We start from the raw sequence: 26,446 nt of genomic DNA, 5'->3' as shown, positions 1-26,446 counted from the left end.
GGATCCTCCCACGTCAGCCTCCCAAGGAGCTGGGATTACAGGCGTGAGCCACTGCTAGGGGTCTTTAAGTGTGAGGCTTTGACTCCGGGGCTGTCCCTTTGCAGGCTAGTCCCAGGTTGAGGGTTCTTCATTTCGGGGAGAGGGTAGAAGGGGTCCTAGGGGGTGGGGACTGAAGTTAGAATATCGGGATGGAGCCAGTTTGCTTAAGAGTTTGGGAACAGTGTTCCTGGCAGGGAGGAAAATGGCTCGGGCTTGGAAGTGAGCAGTGGAAAGGAGGGCGGTTCTGCTGGGATGTGATAAGGGAGACAGCTGTGAGAGGCTGTGGGAGGTTTTGAACAGCTGGGAGGGGGCCACAGTATTGGGGGGGAGAATGAGGAGGAGACCATCTGTCTTCGTCACCCCCTCCAACCAGACTCTGGCCCATGTGGAGTACTTGTGGATGCTGCAGACAGCAAGGTGAACCACGCCCACCTGACGCCTGCCCCGCAGGACCCCAGTCTGCAGCTGGCACAAATTCTAACCACTACCCCTACCTCAGGCCCCATTCTGCACGCAGCCTCTTAGCTTGATGCCAACTGGGTCACAGGTCTTCCTGAACTGGGCCACGAGAGGGTCTTCTGGCCACAGGTCTGACTCAGCCTCCTTCCCCAGGTGTCCACTGCCCATGGGTGAAGTTCAGGTTCCCCTGGACTTTCCCCAACTGTAGCAGGGTCAACACCCCCCAGGCCTGCTTTCTGTCTGCAAAATGAGCCTTCTTGTAAGCGGGCCCCACCATCCCCTCCTCCAGGCAGCCCTGCCTGCCCCCTCCCCGCCCCCGCCTACCTTCTCCACACAAGGTCAGGGTGTCTGTGCCCAGCTCAGCCTAGGGGCTTGGCCTTATCCCGTGTACAGGATGCACCTGCACGCGCACACAGCACTTGGAGGCCTCGTCCCCTGCCAAGGGGTAAAGTCCATGCCCTGAGCCTGGTGAGCCTCCAGGTTGCTGAGAACTGAGAAGTGACTTGGATGGCTGAATGCCTGGGACCAAGCCCCAGGATTCCCTGAACCACTGGCTGCAGAGAACTACCCCGCTGTGCTCAGGGTCCTGGCCCACTGCCTTCTGGGCAGCCCTCATGCATGGGCACCCAGGCCAAGCTCACCAATGTTACTCTTTGCTCTGCCTCAGCCACAGCGTCAGGAAGGGACAAAGGGTGGCATCACCCCAGCCTTGGCTCTGCCACTGCCTCTGGCACCTCCCTGGTCTCAGACCCCACTGAGACACTCTGCAGACCGCCCCACCACGGCTCCCTGGTTCCTCTCAGTAGCAACCTCAGACCTCATCCCAGCAGCCTGGCTGACTGGGGCAGATCTTGTCCACCTGGTCCCCACACTTGGCACCCAGTGTTTGCTGAATGGCTGTGTGAACACAAGCTGGCCCAGGAGCCCGACTCCATGCCAAGCATGTGAATAGGGAGCCCCTGGTGCCTGCAGGAGCTGGGCAGCACCCACTGGGTGTGTATGTGTGGGGGGGTGGGGGCAGATGGAAATGCAGATTCCCAGGGCCCCGCCCAACCAGCTGACAAGCTTAACAAGATCCCCAGGGTGCCTTAGGCACAAATGTGGGGCTCTGGCCCTGGGGCAGATGTGGGGGTCTTGGCAAACACTGTGGCCTGGGCTATCCTCCTGCCTCAAAATCTCTGGCTCTGAGGCCCTTCCTTCTAGGAGCTGCCCGACATGTTGGCATGGCACATCCATCCATGCGGCTGTCGCCTAACAACACAAGCCCCAGGGATTCATGTGCCTACCACACTGGTGGGACCTGAAGGGCCACAGCCAACACCTGTGTGCTGGGCCCCGCCAGCACCACCTGCCAGGAGGAGAGCACACGGGTGTGCCCAGAAGCCACCTGTTCCCACAGGTCTGAGAGAAGGCGGGGCCCTGCCTGGAGACCCCTCCCCAACCTCCCTCTGCAGCACAGTGCTAGGCTGGGAGGTTCCTGACATTCCTTTAGCCCAGGTGTGGCCAAGTCTCCAGCTTTATTATTATTATTATTACTTGAGACAGAGTCCTGCTCTCTCGCCCAGGCTGGAATGCAAAGGCGCAATCTCGGCTCACTGCAACCACTTCCCAGGTTCAAGCGATTCTCCTGCCTCCACCTCCCAAGTAGCTGAGACTACAGGTATGTACCACCATGCCCAGCTTATTTTATATTTTTAGTAGAGACAGGATTTCACCATGTTGGCCAGGCTGGTCTTAAACTCCTGACCTCCAGTGATCCAACCGCCTTGGCCTCCCAAAGTGCTAGGATTACAGGCGTGAGACACCGCACCTGGCCTTCCAGCTTTATTATGCTGAGAACAGCTTTCTTCCTCCCCTCCAGTGCAACCCAGGCTGAGCGGGGACGGAGACTCCACAGACCAATAAGGAGAGCCCCAAGACAGCATCTTGCACTCCGTGCCTGGCCTGGTCCCGCTGCTAACAGGAGGGGCTTCCTGCAACAGGACTAGGCATCTGGTGGATGAGCACTGGGACTTTATTACACGGCACAGCACTCGTGACAACGGGAGGGGTGGGCAGAAATGCAGGCCGGAACATTCCACAGTCCAGGGACGGTTGGTCATTCAGAAAGTATGTATTTCCAGAACACTCAGTAGTAAGGCCGTCTGGGGTTGTTCTGTGGAAGGCAAAACAGGTAACAGGAGATGGGGATTAGTGCTAAAGACAGCAGTTCCTCCTGTCTGGAACCTTCCGGAGGCAGCTGAGCCCGCATCCTCGAGGTGGCAGGGCAGGCTTGGGGGACGGGTGGGAGCTTGAATGCAGGAGGGTGGTAGGGGGCTCGCTGGTGAGACCCAGCCTGGCTGGACTGAGGAAGGAAGGGAGCCTTCTGTTCCTACCACCACCCTCTCCTGTCGACTGAGCAAAGGCGGCCCAGCCGTGCATGCATACCAGGGGGTTGGGCCGGAAGCGGTAGGCCAGCATCATCCTCTTGCGGAACGCCTCATACTCGTCGTCCTCCTTGGAGAGCTCAGCCGGCCGGTCAATGCCGAAGCCTGCACCGTCCACTGTGGTGGTGCCCCTACAGGGAGAAGAGGATGTGAGCAGGGGGCTGGGCCAGTGCCAGTGAGAAGGGGCCTGGGGCCAGAACTCTGGGCAGGGGGGCCAGGCACAGCTGGGCTCTCAGCAGCACCTCCTGGGAGTGCAGGGCTGGGCTGAGACATATCTGCACAGAGAGAAGCTTGAACCTGAATGGTCAAGGAGGGGAGACCCCGGGGGGGCCTAGGCCCCAGGGTCCCACACAGGAAGGAGGAGCCCACAGTGCAGGTTGTCACAGCTCTTGGGATGGCAGGATGGTTACTCAAGGACAGCCTTGAAGGGGGCACTCGGGTCAGGGTCACACCTGGGAGAGCTCCTGCCCATCTCTGGGACTGGTTTCGCACTCATGGGGAATTCAAATAAGGTCCTTCACAAGGCAGACAGGGCTTGACCCATCTGTACCCTCACCCACCCCACCCGGCCTGGAGATACTCACGAGGGGATAGATGGAGGTCCTGGGACTGGGGAGGACCCAGCCCATATGGCCTCCTGCACTGCAGGCCTGTGCCTGACAAGGGGTATGCAGTGGGGTGCTGTGATCATTTTGCCACAAGGGAAAAGTGATGACATAAAGGGGTGGGAATGGGGAGGTGGCAGGGGAGCCACAGACCCCAAGTTCATGGCCATGCCCTCCCACAGGGCCACACTCACTTGTTCACCGGGTTCTTGATGCCCTGGCCCTCCGAGCCCAGACCCTCGCCCTCCTTCCAGCCCATCTTCATCAGCATCTGGTAGCCAATGTTCTCCACAGTCAGCTTGAACTCCTTGTACTCTGAGTAGTCAGGCTCGCGGCCCTCCTGCAAGGTGAGGAGGCAGCTGTCACCCACCAGGGGTGGGGCTGTGGTGGCCCCCAAATCCAACCTTCTGCCTTTGGTTTCAATCAGTGCTGGGACCAGCAGCCCATCTGCCTCCCTCACACCAGATCAGACTCCTTGAGAACAAACAGACCAAGCTCCTCCTGCTTCTCAGGAGGGGCCTTAGTGCCAAACTGTGCACCCCTGGTGGCCAAGTCAAAAGGGCAAGAGGATGAGTTACACAGGCCTTATCCATCTGAGATAAAGCAATGGTTCACCGGCAAAGAGAAGCCCTGTGTTCATGTCCTGAGAGCAATTTGTTGTACAAGGTACTAATAAGAGATGGATGACAAGGTTACCACCTCGCTAATGAGGTTATCAGGCCCTGAACAGTTTTATAAAAAAAACCTCAAAAAGATAATGGGGGACGTGCCATGTCAGCTCTCTCCCCTCAGGAGCCCAACAGCAGCAGAGGCAGAATGTTAAACTCTGGTTCTGGAGAGGCCAGTCCGTGGGGACTTCTGCCCGAGAAACACTTTGCCTGTAAACTGCACTTAATCGGCTCCACTGGAAGCAGAATTTCCCCCACAGCCCCAGGAAATGTTTCTGAGGCAGCAGCTGAGCTGCTGTTTGCTAATTCCCTATACAGACGGTGCCTGTCATTAACAGATGCCTCCTGCAGTGAAAGGGCCTGGCTCCTGCTGTGATCGAGGGGGTAGCCAGGCTACTTTGGGCGCCTGCAGGGTGAGGCGGCTACAGGAGGGGCTGGCACGTGGCAGAGGCTGGAGCCGGGGCCCCTCCTGGCTCACCTTCAGGGCCTTGAAGGTCTCCATAAACTTTTCCAGCTCGTCTGGAGGCAGGAAGTCTCCGATGAAGTGCTTGCCCCGGCCCATCTTTGTCAGCTGCTCGGCCCATTCTGCTCAGAGAAGCAGAAACGTGAGAAGAGGGAGAAGCAGGAAGGAGGGGAGCAGGCCTGGTGGCTCCCAGGGCACAGGCATGAGGCTCAGTGGGAGCCTGGGGCCCCCAGGGAAGGAGGTGGCTGGGCCATGACCCCAGCCCGAGCCCCTGCCCGGCAAGGCAGCCCAGCATTCAGTGAACCCTGTGCAGCTCTCCACCCTCATGATGTCAGGACCGCTCCTTTTCACCACGGAGAAAACTAGGCCCCAGACAGACTGAGCCTCTCACTCCAGGCCTCACAGCCACAGGAGGCAGGCTGGGGGCTGAACCAGGATGGCAGCTCAAGACCACATGTGGCGCATCCAGGTAACCTTCCAGGGCAGGTGAGGAGGGCCACGCCCAGCCCAGCCCAGCCCAACCCACTGCCCCGCGTACCCCTGGTCTTGTCCATCTCCATGCGCCGCAGCTGGTGCTCCCAGGTGCCCAGCTCGCTGTCCACCTCCTCGTCACTGTCATAGCCGTGCTGGTGCTGCTGCACCGCCTTTTCCCACAGCAGCTGCATGTCCTGCATGGCCCGCTTGTGCTGCATGATCATGTCGTACATCTGCTGCATCTGCGGGGCGCACTTGCCAGTGAGCCAGGGCACTGCGCCGTGGCCTGCCGGAGCCCCGCCCCTGCTCCCCACCTCCAGTGCTGGGCGTGCCCCCACTGGAACCTGGCTCATCTGGACCCCTGGGCAGGACTGGAGCAAGGACTCTAGCAAGTACTGAGTACTGCCCTGGGTTCTCTAAATCCTGGTGTGGAGCACGGAGGACCTCTTGGCCACTGAATGAGGATAACTCAGGGTCCTGACCCCTGGGAGGGTCGAGGGTGATGTGACGGGGCTGCGGGCCTGGAGGAGGGGTCAGAGTGAGCTGACCCCAGGGAATGACAGGCAGGCGCCTGCAGCTCCTCAGGGGTGCCAACACTTGACACTGCCCAACTCCAACTGGGAGGCCTCAACAGACGTGACAGAGGACTGCGGACAGAGAACATCAACGTAGACTATCCCATGGGAACCAGCCCTGGAGCACGGTGAGAAGCAGCCACAAAGCTCAGGCCAGGATCACAGACCACTGGGGCCGCCCCAAGGGCCAGTGGTCTCCCAGGCAGCCTGAGAGGCCACTCAGGTGCAGTGGGGGGGTGGCATGCCACCTACTGGGGCAGGGGGACCTGCCTGCCTGGAAGCCTCCCCGCTGGCCATGGGTTCCACCTGAACGCAGGAGCTTGGCGAAGCACATGAACCCCTGTGACTGCTGCACCCGGGGGTAGAGGATGACACTTTATGGGCACCGACCATGTCCCCATCCCCTTGTCCCCGCAGTCTTACCTCCTGCTGCTCCTTCAGCTGCTTCTTCTGGGCGTCCGACAGCTCTGTGACGCCCACTAGACCCACAGGCTTCCCCTTCTCATAGCCGAGCCCCTTGAGGTCCTGAACTGGAAACCAAAGACACAGGGTAGTCAGAGCCTGACAGGTGCACCCCAATCTCGCTCTTGTGCTGGGGTGTGCTATGAGTCTCATGCCTTCATGACACTCCAGGCACACGGGGCCCTCACATCACGACTGTCAGTGCCACAAGGTATGTGAGGGCCTTGGGTCCCCGCTGTGTGCTGCCATGTGCACCCCCACATCTTACGTCCTTGTGACCTCTCCAGCCAGGCCCTACGCACCACTACATTGCACATGTGAACACCAAGAATCAGAGGTTCCGGGACTCACTCAGGGTCACATGGCTAATGAGTGACAGGGCAGGAATTTGCAGAGCCGGAGACAAGAGAGCTGAGACGGCATGTGGGCAGCATGCATGGGCGCACTCACAAACAGGCTCTTAGAAGGCAGCCCCGTTGCTAACAGACACCATGTGTAAGCGCGCACAGATTCAGAGTCTGGCGTAAGACTCAGCTGTGCGACTCCCTTAGCTCCTTCAGGGGAGGCAGCCAACCATCCTCAGAGCAGCTGACATTTAATTTGGCATCAGCTGTGGAACTTGGAAGGCTCCAGTAACACTGACACATAGAAAGATGCTGCAACAGCCCCATCCGGGCGGCAGAAACCACCACCCCTCGGGCAGTGCGGTGCTTCCCGGGGGAGAAGGTGAGCAGAGGGGTGCAGCGGGCCCTCTGGGAAGGGAAAAGACTTGGGTCCTTCCAGCTCATCAACACTCGGGCTTTGCTGCTAAGAATGGCCCACATTTGCACTCTTAGTCCTTCCTTGGTTTACAGGGCACTGAGGGACATGGGGGAGCCTTGTGGGGGAGACGCAGGAGCCGAAGTCTGAGCATCTGGTTGATTGCCTTAGAGGATGCCCACAGTCCCTTTCCCCCAGGCCCACTCCACCACGAGTGGGCGGGTGAGGGCTGCCATGCTCCCTGAGGACATGGATCAGTGGGACTGGAACCTGGGAATCAGACTTTGGAGCCTGTTCTGTCCAACTAAGCCACAGGGCAGCTTCTTCACCCGCTGGGTATCTCAGAGCTGGGGTGTGTGAGCGTTAAAGCACTCAGATCTAAGCACTAGGGTTCGGCACTTGAGTGACAAACCAATCCTAGGTACCCTCCACCCTGGCTGCAGTTGCTGGCTACGGCCCTGCTAAGCATAAGAATCTTCATTCAGTAGCTTTTCTCCTTGACCTAGAATCTCTGAGGCCCTTGGGGCCAGGGAGGCACCGAGAAAGCAACCGTCCCTGAGTTGGACGAGCAGGTCCAAGAGGCTGGCCACCTGACCTGGGAAGGCTGCCGCCTTCCCTTTTGGGGTCCTGTCCCTCATCTTGCAAACACAGGTGATGGCGCCACACAACAGGGCACGTCAGACTCCTCCATGCACCTGTGTGTCGAGGACCGGTGAAGGTGGAGTGAGGGGGTCATGTTTCTGCTCACAGTGTAGGCTGCATAGCTGCATAGTGGGGCGCCATACGACACGAGATAGTGGGTGTCAGTCACTGATTATCATCTGCAGAATGCAATGACAAGAGACCACCCCCCAACCCTTGTAGGTTTGGTAAGAAAATGGGAGACCAGGCCATAGGCTGGCCCTCCCCGAAATTCCTGCTAAGAAGGGAGAGGTGAAAAGGTGACTGTGGCCAGGCGCAGTGGCTCACACCTGTAATCCCAACACTTCGGGAGGCCGAGGAGGGTGGATCACGAGGTCAGGAGATCGAGACCATCCTGGCTAACACGGTGAAACCCTGTCTCTACTAAAAATACAAAACATTAGCTGGGTGAGGTGGCGGGCGCATGTAATCCCAGCTACACGGGAGGCTGAGGCAGGAGAATGGCGTGAACCCCAGGGGGCGGAGCCTGCAGTGAGCCGAGATCGCGCCACTGCACTCCAGCCTGGGCGACAGTGAGACTCCGTCTCAAAAAAAAAAAAAAAAAAAAAAAAAAGAAAGAAAAAGAAAAGGTGATTGTGCAAAACTGTGGTTAAGTGCTTATCGTTGTCTGTCTGTTGAACTTTCATTTTTCCCAAGATGGAATCTTGCTCTGTCACTCAGGCTGGAGTGCAGTGGTGCGATCTTGGCTCACTGCAACCTCCGCCTCCCAGGATCAGGCAATTCTCCTGCCTCAGCCTCCCAAGTAGCTGGGACTACAAACACATGGCACCATATCCAGCTAATTTTTGTATTTTTAGTAGAGACGGAATTTCACCATATTAGTCAGGCTGGTCTTGAACTCCTGACCTCAGGTGATCTGCCCACCTTGGCCTCCCAAAGTGCTGGGATTACAGGCGTGAGCCACCATGCACGGCCTCCTGAACTTTCTATGACAAGAAAGAATCCAAGTACTGGCCGGGAGTGGTGGCTCATGCCTGGAATCCCAGCACTTTGGAAGACTGAGGTGGGAGGATGGCTTGAGCCCAGGAGTTTGAGACTAGCCTAGGCAACATAACAGGACCCCATCTCTATTTATGTTAAAAAAAAAAAAATGAGACTCAATTCAGACCCAAAGACACAAATACTGTCAGGAATCACTTCATGGAGGGGACCATTCTGGAAATGCATCATTAGGTGCTGTTGCCAATGCGTGAGCATCACAGATTGTACCTCCACAAACCTAGATGGTACTGCCTACTGCACACCTACACTAGATATTACAGTTGACCTTGAACTACATGGGTTTGAACTACACAGGTCCACTTAATATGCTGATTTTTATCAATGAATATATTGAAAAAATTTTTGGAGATTTGCAACGATTCGAAAAAAGTCAGATGAACCACGTAGCCTAGAAATACTGAAAAGAAAATCAAGAAAAAGTTAGGTGTGGTCGGGCACGGTGGCTCACGCCTGTAATCCCAGAACTTTGGGAGGCCAAGGTGGGTGGATCACGAGGTCAGAAGATCGAGACCATCCTGGCTAACACGGTGAAACCCCGTCTCTACTAAAAATACAAAAAATTAGCCAGGCATGGTGGCGGGCACCTGTTGTCCCAGCTACTCGGGAGGCTGAGGCAGGAGAATGGCATGAACCCGGGAGGCGGAGCTTGCAGTGAGCCGAGATTGCACTACTACACTCCAGCCTGGGCGACAGAGTGAGACTCCGTCTCAAAAAAAAAAAAAAAAAAAAAAAGTTAGGTGTGTCAATCAATGTATAAGATATATGTAGATGCTAGTCTGTTTTATCACTTACTACCATAAAACATATACACATTGCAGAAAGTTAAACTTTATCAAAACTTATGCACACAAGACTATACATAATGTGTTTTGCAGTCAAGAGAAATGTAAACAAACATAAAGATGGTAGATTAAATCTTTTTTTTTTTTTGGATATGGAGTCTTGCTCTGTCACCCACGCTGGAGTGTAATGGCACAATCTCAGCTCACTGCAACCTCCGCCTCCCGGGTTCAAACAAATTCTCCTGCCTCAGCCTCCTGAGTAGTTGGGACTACAGGCACCTGCCACCACGCCCAGCTAGTTTTTTTGTTTTTTTTTCCTTTTTTGAGACAGAGTCTCACTCTGTCATCCAGGCTAGAATGCAGTGGTGCGACTTCGGCTCACTGCAACCTCTGCCTCCTGGGTTCAAGAGATTCTCCTGCCTCAGCCTCCCGAGTAGCTGGGACTACAGGCGCACACCACCACACCCAGCTAATTTTTGTATTTTCAGTAGAGACGGGTTTCACCATACTGGCCAGGCTGGTCTCGAACTCCTGACTTCATTGATCCGCCCACCTTGGCCTCCCAAAGTGTTGGGATTACAGGCATGAGCCACCACATCTGGCCAATTTTGTATTTTTGTAGAGACAGGGTTTCACCATATTGGCCAGGCTGGTCTCGAACTCCAACCTTGTGATCTGCCCGCCTCGGCCTCCCAAAGTGCTGGGATTACAGGCGAGAGCCACTACACCCAGCAGATTAAATCTTAACTGCATAACATTAGCTGTAGTGCACACTGTACTACTGCAATCATTTTGTAACCTCCTGTTGCTATTGTAATGAGCTCAAGTGTTGAGAATATCTGCTTAAAACATCATGTGACGCTAATCATCTCTGCACGAGCTATTTGTCCCTTTAGTAAATTGTATACTGCGGTAAAGAGACATCTCTCAGGGTTCTCAAGAATTTTTCAGGTTTAGTGCAATATAGTAAACCTTGAATATCATGGGTCCCATAAAAAGTGCCACTAGTCAAGTGCCTGTAGTCCCAGTTACTCGGGAGGCTGAGGCAGGAGAATCACTTGAACCCGGGAAATGGAGGTTGCAGTGAGCCTAGAGTGTGCCATTGCACTCCAACCTGGGCGACAGAGCAAGACTCCATCTCAAAAAAAAAGTGCCACTAGTGATGGCGGAAGTGCCCCCAAGAAGCAGAGAAAAGTCAAGACATTACAAGAAAAAGCTGAATTGTTTGATATGTACCATAGATTGAGGTCTGCAACTGCAGTTGCCTACCATTTCAAGATAAATGAATCCAGCATAAGGACCATTGTTTAAAAAAAAAAAAAAAAGAAGAGGGGGAGGAAATTCATGAAGCTGTTATTGCAGCTATGTCAACAGGCGTGAAAACCTTGCATTTTCTGTGAAGTAACTTCTTATCTCATTTTGAAAATGCACTTTTTATGTCTACAGGACTGCTATCAGAATGACACACCTACAGGGTTTAATATGGTTTAAGAAAAAAGCAAAGTCACTATATGACAATTTAGAACAAAAGCAAGGCGAAGGAGTGAAAGCTGGAGAATGTAATGGCAGCAAAGGATGGTTTGATAGGTTTAGAAAGAGGTTTGGCTTTAAAAAGATGTCAAGGTAACAGGAACAACAGCTTCTGCCCACCTAGAGGTGGCAGATGAGTTCCCAGATGCCATTAAGAAAATCATTGAAAAGGAAAGATATGCATGTGCTCAAACAGGTTTGTTTGTTTGTTTTTTTGAGATGGAGTCTTGCTCTTTCGCCCAGGCCGGACTGCAGTGGTACGATCTTGGCTCACTGCTACCTCCGCCTCCTGGGTTCACGCTATTTTCCTGCCTCAGCCTCCTGAGTAGCTGGGACTACAGGCGCCTGCCACCGTGCCTGGCTCACTTTTTGTATTTTTAGTAGAGACGGGGTTTCACCGTGTTAGCCAGGATGGTCTCGATCTCCTGACCTTGTGATCCACCCGCCTCGGCCTCCCAAAGTGCTGGGATTACAGGCGTGAGCCACCGCACCCGGCCTCAAACAGGTTTGTTCTGAGATGGAGTCTTGCTCTGTCGCCCAGGATGGAGTGCAGTAGAGCAATCCTGGCTCACTGCAACCTCCGCCTCCTGGGTTAAAGCAATTCTCCTGCCTCAGCTTCCCACGTATCTGGGATTACACGAGCCTGCCACTACACATGGCTAATTTTTTTTATTTTTAGTAGATATGGGGTTTCACCATGTTGGCCAGGCTGGTTTCAAACTCCTGACCTCAAGTGATCCACCCACATTGGCCTGCCAAAGTGCTAGGATCACAGGCATGAGCCACTGTACCTGCCCTCAAACAGGTTTTTCAATGCAGACATAAGTGCCCTATTGGGGTGGAGGAGCCAAAAAAGACATTAGTAAGGAAGAGGAGCAAACACCAGAAGTCATTTATTTATTTCTGTTTGTTTGGAGACAGGTTCGCATTTTTTTGTCCAGGCTGGAGTGCAGTGGCGTGAACATGGCTCACTGCAGCCTCAATCTCCCAGGCTCAAGTGAACCTCTCGCCTCAGCCTTCCAAGTAGCTGGGACTACAAGTGAACACCACCATACCCGGCTAATTTTTGTGGTTTTTTTTGTAGAGATGGGGTTTTCTCATGTTGCCCAGGCTGGTCTCAATCCAGGCCTCAAGCGATCCGCCCACCTTGGCCTCCCAAAGTGCTGGGATTACAGGCATGAGCCACCGTACCCAGCCGAGCACCAGAATTTAAGGCAGGATAACGCTATTGTTTTGTGCAAATGCAGTTGGGTTTATGATCAGGGCTGCCCTTATCTATGAAGCTGCTAACCCCTGAGTCTTGAAGGGAAAAGATAAACACCAGCTGCCCGTCTTCTGGTTATACAACAAGAAGGCCAGGGCAGGACAGCCATGGTGGCTCATGCCTGTAATCCTAACACTGAGAGGCCAAGGCAGGAGGTAAAAAGGCCTGGACAACAAAAATTCTTTTTCTAGATTGGTTTGCCCTTGAAATCAGGAAGTACCTTGCTAGTGACTGCTTGTTAAAGTTCTTTTGATATTGGACAATGCCCCTGGCCACCCAGAACTTCATGAGTTTAACACCGAAGGTATCAAAGTGGTCTACTGCCTCCAAACAAGGTCTCTACTTCAGCCTCTAGATCGGGGGGTCGTAAAAACCCTCAAGGCTCATTACACACGTACTCTATGGAAAGGATTATCAAAGCTACGGAAAAGAACCTCAGCAGAGCGAACATTATGAAAGTCTGGAAGGGTTACACTACAGAAGAGGCCATCAAGCCTGAAACAATAAATTCCTGCTAGAGAAAACTGTCTTCAGATGTGCATGACTTCATGGGATTCATAATAGAGCCCATGAAGGAAATCACGAAAGAGATTGTAGAGACAGCAAAAAAGGGTAGAGGGTAAGGGATTTCAAAAGATAGATCTTGGAGAAATTTAAGAACTAACAAGCTGGACGTGGGTGGCTCATGTCCGTGGTCCCAACTGCTTGGGAGGCTGAGGCGGGGAGATCACTTGAGCCCAGGAGTTTGAGTCCAGCCTGGGCAACATAACAAATCTCTTGTCTCTATAAAAAATAAAATAAAAAATAAAGAAAAACAGGTCTGGCCGGGCACAGTGAGTCACGCCTATAATCCCAGCACTTCGGAAGCCCAAGGCAGGTGGATCACCTGAAGTCAGGAGTTCGAGAGCAGCCTGGCTAACATGGCGAAACCGCATGTCTACTAAAAATACAAAACTAGCTGGCTGTGGTGGCACATGCCCGGGCGACAGTGCGAGACTCTGTCTCCAAAAAACAAAACAAAACAAAACAAAACAAAAAATAGGCTGGGCGAAGTGGCTCACGCCTGTAATCCCAGTACTTTGGAAGACTGAAGCAGATGGATCATTTGAGGTCAGGAGTAAGAGACCAGCCTGAGCAACATGGTGAAACCCTGTCGCTACCAAATACAAAAATTAGCCAGGCATGATGGCACACACTTGTAATCCAAGCTGCTCAGGAGACCGAGATGGGAGGATCCCTTGACCCCAGGGTGCAGAGGCTGCAGTGAGCCAAGATTGTGCCAATTCACTCCAGCCTGGGTGACAGCGTGATACCGTGTCTCAAAACATAGGTGAGGCGAGGTGGCTCACACCTGTAATCCCAGCACATTGGGAAGCTGAGGTGGGCGGATCACTTGAACTCAGGAGTTTGAGATCAGCCTGGGCAACATGGTGAAACCCGATCTCTACAAAAAATACAAAAAATTAGCCGGGCATGGTGATGCATGCCTGTAATCCCAGCTACTCGGGAGGCTGAGGCATGAGAATCGTTTGAACCAGAGGGGCAGAGGCTGCAGTGAGCTGAGATTGCACCACTGGACTCCAGCCTGAGCAACAGACCAAGACTCCAAATCGAAAAATAATTAATTGATTAAAAATAGAAGAGCTAACAGATACCACACTGGAGAAGTTAACAGAAGACAGCTGGATGGAAAGGAGTGCTTCCGAATGAGTGCCAGATGATGAGGAAGAAGCCGGAGAAGCGGCAGCAGCACCAGAAAAGAAAATGACAATCTGGTAGGAGGATTCTCATTATTCAAGACTGTTTTTGACTTCTTTTATGACATGGACCCGAGACATGGGCACTGAAACTAAGTGTAAATGGTAGAAGAAGGAATAATACTGTATATAAACATTTTTAGGGAAATGAAAAAGTTGTCAGGCAGAAATCATGAGATATTCCCATAAAGTTACACAGAGTGCCTGTCTCTCCTTCCACCTCTTTGGCAGCAAGACCAACCCCTACTCTTCTTCCTCCTTAGCTGTTCAACACGACATTGATGAAGATGACCTTTGTGATGATCCATGTCCGCTTCATAAATAGTCAATATATTTTCTCTTCCTCCCTTCTTTTTTTTTTAAAAGAGGCAGGGTCTCAGGAGGCAGAGGTTACAGTGAGCCGAGATCATGCCATTGCACTACAGCCTGGGCAATAGAGTGAAACTCCGCCTCAAAAATAAATAAATAAATAAATAGGCAGGGTCTGTCTGGATGCTCTGTTTGGACCCTCTGTCATCCAGGCTGGAGTGCAGTGGCACGATCACAGCTCACTGCAGCCTCAAATTCCTGGACTCAAATGTTCCTCCTGCCTCAGCCTCCTGAGTAGCTAGAGCTATAGGTGCATACCACACAGCCTGGCTAATTTTCTCTATGATTTTCTTAGTAACATTTTCTTTCTTCCAGCTTATTTCATTATAAGAATATAGTACATAATACATATAACATACAAAAAGCATGTTAATCAACTGTTTGTTACCAATAAGGCTTCCAGTCAACAGCAGGCTATTAGTAGTTAAGTTTTTGGGGAGTCAAAAGTTACATGCAGAGGCTGAGGTGGGCAGACCACTTGAGCTCAGGAATTTTGCCCAGCCTGGGCAATGTGGTGAAACCCGGTCTCTACAAAAAATTAAAGAATTAGCCGGGCGTGCTGGTACGGGGCTATAGTCCCAGCTACTTGGGAGGCTAAGGTGGAAGGATAGCTTGAGCTCAAGAGGTTGAGGCTGCAGTGAGCTGTGATTATACCACTGCACTCCAGCCTGGGAAACAGAGTGAGATCCTGCCTCAAAAAAAAAAAAATTTATATTGATTTTCTTTTTTTTTTTTTGAGACGGAGTCTTGCTCTGTTACCCGGGCTGCAGTGCAGTGGCATGATCTCGGCTCACTGCAACCTCCACCACCCGAGTTCAAGCGATTCTCCTGCCTCAGCCTCCTGAGTAGCTGGGATTATAGGCATGTGCCACCACGCCCGGCTAATTTCTGTATTTTTAGTAGAGACAGAGTTTCACCATGTTGGTCAGGCTGACCTTGTGATCAGCCCACCTCAGCCTCCCAAAGTGCTGGGATTACAGGTGTGAGCCACCATACCCGGCCTATATTCAGATTTTCAACTGCACAGGGCTTGGTGTCCCAACCCCCATGTTGTTCAAGGGACAACTGTATACCCCATTGCTCCCAGGCTACAAACCTGTAAAGTAACACAGTAAGTATTTATGTATCTAAACATATAAAAGGTACAGTAAAAATATTGTACTATAATCTTATAACAATTTTAATAATGACCACTGTCATATATGCAGTCCATCACTGACCAAAATGTTGTCATACAGGGCTAGGCGTGGTGGCTCACACCTATAATCCCAGCACTTTGGGAGGCCGAGGTGGGGAGATTAGTTGAGGTCAGGAGTTTGAGACCAGCCTAGCCAGCATGGTGAAATCCCATCTCTACTAAAAATACAAAAATTAGCTGGGCATGGGGTGGGCATGGTGGCTTACGCTTGTAATCCTAGCACTTTGGGAGGCTGAGGCAGGTGGATCATCTGAGGTCAGGAGTTCAAGATCAGTCTGGCCAACTTGGTGAAACCTCGTCTCTACTAAAATCAAAAAAATTAGCAGGGCGTGGTGGCAGGTGCCTGTAGTCTCAGCTACTCGGGAGACTGAGGCAGGAGAATCACTTGAACCTGGGAGGTAGAGGTTGCAATGAGCCGAGATAGTGCCACAGCACTCCAGCCTGGGCGACAGAGGGAGACTCTGCCTCAAAAAAAAAAAAAAAAAAAAAAAAAAAAAAGAATGAATGAAGAAAGAGGTTCCGGACAGCAGAACTCATGGAGGTTCCTGGAGGGTGGTGTGCCCAGGGAAGGCATGGAAGCTCCATGCCCCTTCCCCCATACCTCGCCCTATGCAACTCTTCATCTGAAAAAATCCTTCAAGTCAAGAAGAATACAAGGAAGTGAGAGGGAGTTAGGAAGAATATAAGGGCCATGTACTCGGCCCCCAACCCCTAATCTCGGTGGGTGTGGGTGATAGGAACTTTATGTCTGGAGATCTAAGAGCAACATGAACTTCTGCTCTGCTTCTCTTCTAGAATTTTAAGAAGGTGGTAGACTGGCAGATGTGACCCGCCATCACACAAGAAGAATGGAAGAGATGGTGGCACACTGAGACTAGGTGGAGACCCCTAGGAAATTACCCTTCAGTTTCCTGTGGCTCCCAAGTGATGGAGGAAGGCTGAAAGTTCTTGTGGGCAAGGAGAGAGGGAAGGAGCAGAAACTGTTATGGTACATAAATCTATACAAGGAGAACTGGGTGTGCTTGTGTTATTATTTTTAATGTTTAGATAATCAATGTACAAACATTCTTGCTACGTCAGTCACGGTGGCTCACACCTGTAATCCCAGCACTCTGGGAGGCAGAGACAAGTGGATCATCTGAGGCCAGGAGTGCGAGATGAGCCTGGCCAACATGGCAAAACCCCGTCTCTACTAAAAATATAAAAATTAGCCAGGCGTGGTGGTGGGCACCTATAATCTCAGCTACTCTGGAGGCTGAGGCAGGAGACTCACTTGAACCTGGTACACAGAGGTTGCAGTAAGCCCAGATTGTGCCACTGCACTCCAGCCTGGACAAAAGAGCAAGACTCTGTCTCAAAGGGAAAAAACAAAAAACAAAAAAAACTCTTTGCTATATACAGTTTTGTTATTTTTATTTTTAAGGAAACTGTATTTCTGAAAGTAGGGTTTGAAGAGAAGTTTATTATAGATTACTGACAAAGCCAATCTATCAGTTAATATATATAACAATCATTTATTTATTTATTTTTTTAAAAAAGAAAGAGGCTGGTGTGGTGGCTCACGTCTGTAATCCCAGCACTTTGGGAGGCTGAGGTGGGCGGATCACAAGGTCAGCAGCTCGAGACCAGCCTGGCCAACATGGTGAAACCCCGTCTCTATTAAAAATACAAAAATTAGCTGGGAGCGGGGGCGCCCACCTGTAATCCCAGCTACTCAGGAGGCTGGGGCAGGAGAACCGCTTGAACCCAGGAGGTAGAGGTTGCAGTGAGACAAGATCACGCCACTGCACTCCAGCCAGAGTGACAGAGCGAGACTCCATCTCAGAAACAAACAAACAAACAAAAAAAAAAAAAAGAAAGAAAGAAAGATCTAAAACCAATAACCTAAGCGTACACCTTAGTGAGCTAGAAAAAGATCAAACTAAATCCAAAGCTAACAGAAAGAAGAAAATAGTAAAGTTTAGAGTGGAGATAAGAAAATGAGGACTATAAATACAATGGAGAAAAACCTATGAAACCAAAAGTTGGTTCTTTGAAAAGATCAACAAAAGTGACAAACCTTTTAGTTAAACTAAGAAAAAAATGAGAGAAGACTCAATTACTAAAATCAGAAATGAAGGAGGGGCTGTAACTAATGACTGAAAATAAGACATAAGTTAAAAGGACCATAAGAAAATACAATAAACTGTGCCCCAACAAATTAGATAGATGAAGTGAACAAATTCCTAGAAACACAAACTATCAAAACACAAGAAGAAATAGAAAATCTGAATAGACAAGTAAATCAAATCAGGATTCGAAAAAACTTTCCAACAAAAAAAGGCCAAGAGGCTGGGCACGGTAGCTCACGCCTGTAATCCCAGCACTTTGGGAGGCCGAGGCGGGTGGATCATGAGGTCAGGAGTTCAAGACCATCCTGGCTACCATGGTGAAACCCCATCTCTACTAAAAAAACAAAACAAAACAAAAAATTAGCCAGGCGTGGTGGTGGCACCTGGGCTGAGGCAGAAGAATGGCGTGAACCTGGGAGGTGGAGCTTGCAGTGAGCAGAGATCACGCCACTGCACTCTAGCCTCGGCGACAGAGCGAGACTCTGTCACCAAAAAAAAAGGGCCAAGAATCAGATACCTTCACTGGTAAAGCAAACATTTAAAAGAAATAAGCCGGGTGCAGTGATTCATGCCTGTAATCCCAGTGCTTTGGGAGGCTGAGGTGAGCGGATAACTTGAGGTCAAGCATTCAAGACCAGCCTGGTCAACATGGCAAAACCCCATCTCTACCAATAATACAAAAATTAGCCGGGCATGGTGGCAGGTGCCTATAATCCCAGCTACTCAGGAGGCTGACGTAGGAGAATTGCTTGAACCTGGGAGGTGGAGGTTGCAGGGAGCCGAGACTGCACGACTGCACTCCAGCCAGGGTGACAGAGTGAGACTCTGTCTCAAAAAAAAAAAAAAAAAAAAAAAGGAAGAAAGAAATAATACCAATTCTCCTCAAACTCTTCCAAAAAAACAAAAGAGAGAACATCTCTAAACTTACTCTATGGGGCTAGGATTAGCCTGATACCCAAGGCAGACAAAGATACTACAAAGAAAGAAAAACAGGCCAGGTGTGGTGGCTCACGCCTGTAATCCCAGAACTTTAGGAGGCCAACGTGGGCAAATCACTTGAGGCCAGGAGTTCAAGACCAGCCTGGCCAACATAGTGAAACCCTATCTCTACTAAAAATACAAAAATTAGCCAGGTGTGGTGGTGGAATAATCGCTTGAACCCAGGAGGTGGAGGTTGCAGTGAGCTGAGATCGCGCTACTGCACTCCAGCCTGGGCAACAAAGAGCAAAACTCCATCTCAAAAAAAAAGAAAAAGAAAGAAAGAAAAATACAATTGAATATTCCTATGAATACAGATGCAGAAATCCTCAATAAAATACTAGGAAACCAAATTCAGCAGCTTATGAAAGGATTATACACCACGACCAAGTGGGACTTATCCCCGCAATGCAAGGATGGCTCAACATTTGAAAATCAATCTATGTAATACACCAAATAATAGAATGAAGGAAAGTAACCACACGATGATTTTATGTATTTATTTACTTTTTTTTTTTTTTGAGACTCAGTCTCACTCTGTTGCCCAGGCTGGAGTGCAGTTGCTCAATCTCGGCTCACTGCAACCTCTGCCTCCCAGGTTCAAGAGATTCTCCTGCCTCAGCCTCCCAAGTAGCTGGGATTACAGGCGTGTGCCACCACACCCAGCTGGTTTTTGAATTTTTTTTGGTAGAGACAGGGTTTCACCATGTTGGCCAGGCTGGTCTTGAACTCCTGGCCTCAAGTAATCTGCCCACCTCAGTCTCCCAAAGTGCTGGGATTACAGGCGTGAATCACTGCGCCTGGCCTGTTTTAATTGATGCAGAAAAAGCATCTGACAAAAACTAGAACATTTTCACGATAAAAACACACAATAAACTAGGAACAGAAGTGAACTTCCAGCCAGGCCTGGTGGCTCACGCCTGTAATCCCAGCACTTTGGGAGGCCAAGGCAGGCGGATCACCTGAGGTCAGGAGTTCGAGACCAGCCTGGCCAACATGGTGAAACCCTGTCTCTACCAAAAACACAAAAATTGGCCAGTCGTGGTGGTGGGCGCCTGTAGTCCCAGGTACTAGGGAGGCTGAGGCAGGAGAATTGCTTGAACCCGGGAGGCAGAGGTTGCAGTGACCTGAGATCACACCACTCCAGCCTGCGCATCAGAGAAAGACTCTGTCTCAAAGAAAAGAACAAAAAGAAGTGAAGTTCCTCAACACAATAAAGTCCATATATAAAAAACACATAGGTAACATCATACACCCACACATCATACATTTCGCAGACTGGTAAAAGGCTGAAAGCTTTCCCCCTAAGATCAGCAACAAGACAAGGATGCAGACTTCCACCATTTCCATTCAATACGGTACTAGAAGTCCTAGCCAGAGGAATTAGGCAGAAAAAGAAATAAGAAGTATCCAAGTTGGAAGAGAACCTGTAAAACTATTTCTGTTTGCAGATAACACAAACTTAAATGTAAAAAACCCTGAAGAATCCACAAACAGACTGGGTGCAGTAGCTCATGCCTGTAATCCCAGCACTTTGGGAGGCCAAGGTGGCAAGATTGTTTGAGGCCAGGAGTTTGAGACCAGCCTGGGTAACATAGTGGGACCTCGTATGAACAGAAAAAATGCAAAAATTAGCCAGGCATGGAAGAGCATGTCTGTAGTCCCAGCTACTTGGGAGACTGGGACAGGAGAATCAATTGAGCCCGGGAGGTCAAGGCTGCAGTGAGCTGTCATCACGCCACTGCACTCCAGCCTGCATGACAGAGTGAGACCCTGTCTCAAAAGAAAAAAAAAAAAAGAAAGAATAAAGTTGGAAAAATTAACTCAAAATGGACCAAAGACCTTGGGTGCAATGGCTCATGCCTATAATTCCAACACTTTGGGAGGCCAAAGCAGGAGGATTGCTTGAACTCATGAGTTCAAGACCAGCCTGGGCAACATGGTGAAACACCATCTCTACAAAAAGTACAAAAGTTAGCCAGGTGTGCTGGCATGCACTTGTAGTCCCACCTACTTGGGAGGCTGAGGTGGGAAGATCACTTGAGCTTTGAGCTTGGGGAGGTCGAGGCTGCAGTTGAGTAGCCACTGCACTCCAGCCTGGGTGACAGAGTGAGACTCAAAAAAAAAAAAACCAAAAAAAAAACCCAAAATAGGCTAAAGACCTAAATTTGGCCGGGCACAGTGGCTCACGCTTGTAATCCCAGCACTTTGGGAGGCCGAGGCGGGCAGATCATGAGGTCAGGAGATCGAGACCACGGTGAAACCCCGTCTCTACTAAAAATACAAAAAAATTAGCCGGGCGTAGTGGCGGGCGCCTGTAGTCCCAGCTACTCGGAGAGGCTGAGGCAGGAGAATGGTGTGAACCCGGGAGGCAGAGCTTGCAGTGAGCCGAGATTGCGCCACTGCACTCCAGCCTGGGCGATAGAGCGAGACTCCGTCTCAAAAAAAAAGAAAAAAAAAAAAAAAAAAAAAAGACCTAAATTTAAGAACTAAAGGGTACAAAACCCTCGGTAGGAAACACGGGCAAATTTTCATGCCTGGATTTGGCAATGGTTCCTTAAAAATGACACCAAAAGCATAAACCACAGGAGAAAAAATAGATAAATTTGACTTCATTAAAATTCCATTTCTAGGGAGGGCTGGATTACAGCAGGCACTGGGAAATCGCACAACTACCTGCCCCCTCCCTGGCACTGCCACCCCCTGGAGGGTCTGCCTTCAGCTCAGAAGAAAAAAAATGATACTTTCCGGCCACATTAAAAAAAGAAAGAAAATGTCAAAGTTGTATGCATTAAAAGACACTATTTCTAAAGTGAAAAGACAACCCATAGAATGAGAGGAAGTATTTGCAAATCACATAGCTGACGAGGGGGTTAATATCCAGAATCTACAAAAGAGAACTCGTACAACTCAACAACACAAACAAACCAACTTTAAAATGGGAAAAGGTGGCTGGGTGCAGTGGCTCATGCCTGTAAACCCAGGACCCTGAGAGGCTGAGGCAGGAAGATGGCTTGAGCCGAGGAGTTCGAGATCAGCCTGGGTAACATACTGAGACCTTGTTTATATAATAACTGGGCAAGGCTGGGCCTGGTGGCTCACCTGAGGTCAGGAGTTCAAGACCAGCCTGGTCAACATGGTGAAATCCTGTCTCTACTATTAAAAAAAAAAAAAAAAAAAAAAAAACCACAAAAATTAGCTGAGCATGGTGGTGTCTGCCTGTAGTCCCAGATAGGAGGCTGAGGCAGGAGAATCGCTTGAACCTGGGAGGTGGGCCGGGAGCAGTGGTTCACACCTATAATCCCAGCACTCTGGGAGGCCAAGGCAGGCAGATCACGAGGTCAGGAGATCGAGACCACCCTGGCTAACGTGGTGAAACCCCCTCTCTATTAAAAATACAAAAAATTAGCCAAGCGTGGTGGCACACGCCTGTAATCCCAGCTACTTGGGAGGCTGAGGCAGGAGAATCGCTTGAACCTCGGAGGCAGAGGTTGCAGTGAGCTGAGATTGTGCCACTTGCACTGCAGCATGGGCAACACAGCGAAACTCTGTCTCAAAACAAACAAAAACTGGGCATGGTGGGGCAAGTCTGTGGTCTCAGCTACTCAGGAGGCTGAGGTAGGAGGATTCCTTAAGCCAGGGTGGTAGAGGTTTCAGTGAGCTATGATTGTGCCAGTGTACTCGAACATGGGCGACAAAGACCTCATGTCAAAAAAATAAAAGGTGGGGAGAAAAGGACTAAAATAGACATTTCTCCAAAGAAGCTATACACATGGTCAATAAGAATATGAAAATATGCTCAACAGCACTGGTCATTAGGGAAATGTCAACCCAGACAACGAGATATCACTTCATGCCTCCTAGGATGGTTATAATAAAAAGATGAGAGTATGGCTCTTGCCTATAATCCCAGCACTTTGGGAGGCCGAGGCAGGAGGATCACTTGAAGACAGGAGTTCAAGACCAGCCTCAGCAACATAGTGAGACCCCCATCTCTATAAAACTTTTATTTAAAAAAAAGGTGAGGATACAGAAAAAGTGGAACCCTTGTGCACTGCTGGTGGGAATGTAAAATGGTGCAGCTGCAGGTTCCTCAAAGTTAAAAGCAGAATTACAGGCCAAGTGTGGTGGCTCATACCTGTAATCACAGCACTTTGGGAGGCTGAGGGGGGTGGATCACCTGAGGTCAGGAGTTCGAAACCAGCCTGGCCAACATGGTGAAACCCCACCTCTACAAAAAATACAAAAATTAGCATGGTGGTGGGAACCTGTAATCCCAGCTACTCAGAAGGCTGAGGCAGAATCATTTGAACTCGGGATGCAGAGGTTGCAGTGAGCCAAGAACGCACCACTGCACTCCAGCCTGGGTGACAGAGTGAGACTATGTCTTTTAAAAAAAGAAAAAAAGGCCAGGCGCGGTGGCTCTCGCCTGTAATCCCAGCACTTTGGGAGGCTGAGGCGGGCAGATCATGAGGTCAGGAGATAGAGACCATCCTGGCTAACACAGTGAAACCCTATCTCTACTAAAAAATACCAAAAACTAGGCAGGCACCTGTAGTCCCAGCTACTCGGGAGGCTGAGGCAGGAGAATGGTGTGAACCCAGGAGGCGGAGCTTATGGTGAGCCGAAATCGCACCACTGCACTACAGCCTGGGCAACAGAGCGAGACTCTGTCTCAAAAAAAAAAAAAAAAAAAAAGAAAAAGAAAAAAAAGGCAGAACTGCAATAGGTATACCGACAAGAGAACTGAAAACGATTCAGATAGTCACAGCAGTATTATTCACAACAGCCAGGCAGTGTAAACAACCTAAGAGTTCATTCACAGATGAGTGGATAAGCCAAATGTGGTATGTACACACAGTGGAAGATATGGCCACAGAAGGAATGAAATTCTAATACAAGCTACACGGTGGATGAACCTTGAAGGCATTATGCTCAGTGAAAGAAGCCAGACCCTTCCAACACAGGGAGGGGGGTCTGCCCACCTGACAGAGGCGAGGGAGAGGCGTCCACGTCCCTCTGCACCAGCTCAGCAGGTGGGAGCTCTACCTTATCCTCTTCAGGCCCCCACCGGCTCTTCCGCTTCCTCTTCACGGTGGCTGCGGAGGCTGGCTTCCCGGGGACAGCTGGAGCAGGGATGACAGTGGGCGCAGGCGTGGACGAGGCGGGGCAGGTGGTGGCTGGGGGTAAGGACCCTGACAGGGCCTCAGGAGGGGACTTGCGCTTCAGGCTGGGGTCGGGTGCTGTAAGGCTGCCTGTGGAGCTGGCCTTGGCTTTCCGGAACTCCTCCAGCTTCTGTCGGTAGTACTTGTACCCTTGGCTATTGGGCTCGTACAGAAAGCTGCAAAGGAGAGTTGGGGGGTGCAGTGTCAGCTGGGCCCGAGGCCCTATCCCTGATTCTGGGCAGGAGTAGTTCTGCCCTTGTGTGCCCACATTGGCCAGGGTCACTTCATGGTCATGTCATAGTCATGGTCTCCACCACGACCTCCTGCCCTGCCAGGCCTCCTGGCAGTGGCTGCTGGTTCTGGTGGCCCGATGCCCTTCCTTTGAACTGTGAGTCACTCCAATCCTCACCCTGTCTTTATCAGGCACCCATCACACTGTCATTGTTCACCGTGCTACAAAGGGAAAGGGCAGGGAAAAGGGCCTGGGAAAAGTGAGACATTCACACCAAAATATCTCAGATTGTGGGGAGACACCAGACACGAGACAGGGCAGAGGGACTTGTCTTGATCCCAAGGGCTTCTCAAATGCATCTTCGAGACACTGAACATCAGAATGAACCAAGGAGCTGATTTCTACCCCATGTGGGGGCAGGCAGCCTCAGGGCAGTGTGGCTTCCAGTGAGGCTGGGAGCACAGGTCTTCTCGGTCCCTACCCAGCCTGAGGAGCAGAGCAGGTGGCACTGCGTTCAGAGCCGTGTTACGCACCTACTGGCGCCTCTCGGACCGTACACATCCCCAGTCCACAGGACTGTCTTTGGGGTCTATGACAAAAGGGAGAGTCTTGGCCCAGCTCCACATGGCAGAACACGGGGAGAGAACTAAATACATGTACAGCCCTGAAAGCATGTTACAGTGCTGAACAAGATGGGGCTGGACTTGCACTTGTGAATCTGGAAGGATGGTCATAGCACACCAAGGCGTGCAACTAATGTGAATTAAAGGGTCAAGGATGCTGTGAAGTCCTTTTGTATAAGAGAAAGGCTGGGCGCGGTGGCTCACGCCTGTAATCCCAGCTCTTTGGGAGGCCGAGGTGGGTGGATCACCTGAGGTCAGGAGTTCAAGACCAGCCTGGCCAACGTAGTGAAATCACGTCTGTACTAAAAATAAAAAAACTAGCTGGGCGTGGTGGCACGCGCCTGTAGTCCCAACTGCTCGGGAGGCTGAGGCAGGAGAATCGCTCGAACCTGGGAGGCAGAGGTTGCAGTGAGCCAAGATTGGGCCACTGCACTCCAGCCTGGACCACAGAGTGAGACTCCATTTCAAAAAAAATAAGATAGTGAACGAGCAGCAAGAGATCCCTTAGATAGTTTCTACGTGAGCCTGTGTGTCTATGGCCCTGCTAACATCTAGTACCTCAGGAGGGTGGGACGGAAGGACAGGAGACGGCAGCATCTTCTCTGTAATCCTGGGTCATGGCACAAGTGTGACCCAGTGAGGGACATTTGTAAAGATTGAGAGGTAAAAGCAACAACTATTCAGGAGGGAACAGTTGGTCAGATTTGGAAAAGACACTTGACAGCCGGGTGAGTTCAGACATGGATTTGAGGCCAAGCTGGGGAGGCTCACTTGCCAGGGCAAGCAGGCATGGGGGTGTGGGGGCCCCTTCCTGGTCTCAGCTGGTGCTTCACCCTTAGTGTCCTCCAGGATGGCCCAAGGATGCATCACAGGCCCCTGGAGGGTCTGCCCATCTCACGGAGGGGGTTACAATGGCACCCAATGGTAGACCCCCATGACGGGGAGAAAGTGGAGCCCCCCCACACCCCATCTAGAACACGGCTGGGTGCACCACCAAGGCTCCCCTCTGGTGGAACTAATCCCACCCTGAACCCAGGGATAACCACTGTTAAGGTGTTTCAGCAAAGATTTATCTTTTTTTTTTTTTTTTTGAAACGGAGTCTCGCTCTGTCGCCCAGGCTGGAGTGCAGTGACGCAATCTCGGCTCACTGCAAGCTCCGCCTCCCGGGTTCACGCCATTCTCCTGCCTCAGCCTCCTGACTAGCTGGGACTACAGACGCCCGCCACCACGCCCGGCTAATTTTTTATTTTATTTTATTTTTTAGTAGAGACGGGGTTTCACCATGTTAGCCAGGATAATCTCGATCTCCTGACCTCGTGATCCACCCTGCTCAGCCTCCCAAAGCGCTGGGATTACAGGCATGAGCCACCGCACCCAGCCTGTTGACTTTTCATTACTACAGCTGATGCTCTATTTACATGATTTCCAGGATATATCTCAGAAATGGGAGAATGGCTAGTCCAAGGGATGGGTGTTTCCAGCTTTTCATTTTTTTTGTTGTTTGTTTTTCAAGATGGAGTTTCACTCTTGTTGCCCAGGCTGGAGTGCAGTGGCGCGATCTCAGCTCACCACAACCTCTGCCTCCCGGGTTCAAGCCATTCTCCTGCCGCAGCCTCCCAAGTAGCTGAGATTACAGGCATGTGCTAATTTTGTATTTTTAGTAGAGATGGGATTTCTCCACATTGGTCAAGCTGGTCTCGAACTCTCGACCTCAGGTGATCCACCTGCCTCGGCCTCCCAAAGTGCTGGGATTACAGGCATGAGCCACCACACCAGGCCTGCAGCTTCTTTATAGCCATGCA

General features: G+C 50.9%; 1 protein-coding gene across 1 annotated transcript in view; it reads right to left on the bottom strand.

Annotated features, from left to right (window-relative positions):
• Positions 1-2,422: 2,422 nt before the first annotated feature.
• Positions 2,423-26,446, bottom strand: part of SUGP1 (SURP and G-patch domain containing 1) — a 45,277-nt gene continuing 21,253 nt past the window's right edge. Inside the window, exons 8-14 of the mRNA XM_030820342.1 lie at positions 23,609-23,964; positions 6,133-6,239; positions 5,199-5,376; positions 4,676-4,782; positions 3,724-3,869; positions 2,926-3,055; positions 2,423-2,653 (exon numbers count right to left, since the gene is read on the bottom strand). Coding sequence (XP_030676202.1) covers positions 2,627-2,653; positions 2,926-3,055; positions 3,724-3,869; positions 4,676-4,782; positions 5,199-5,376; positions 6,133-6,239; positions 23,609-23,964 — 1,051 coding nt within the window. The 3' untranslated portion in view covers positions 2,423-2,626. The remainder of the gene's footprint in view (positions 2,654-2,925; positions 3,056-3,723; positions 3,870-4,675; positions 4,783-5,198; positions 5,377-6,132; positions 6,240-23,608; positions 23,965-26,446) is intronic.

This window comes from Nomascus leucogenys, chromosome 10, assembly GCF_006542625.1.
Source record: "Nomascus leucogenys isolate Asia chromosome 10, Asia_NLE_v1, whole genome shotgun sequence".
Taxonomy (NCBI): domain Eukaryota; kingdom Metazoa; phylum Chordata; class Mammalia; order Primates; family Hylobatidae; genus Nomascus; species Nomascus leucogenys.
The sequence above is the reverse complement of the archived record's forward strand: the minus strand, read 5'-3'. Positions and strand labels throughout refer to the sequence as shown.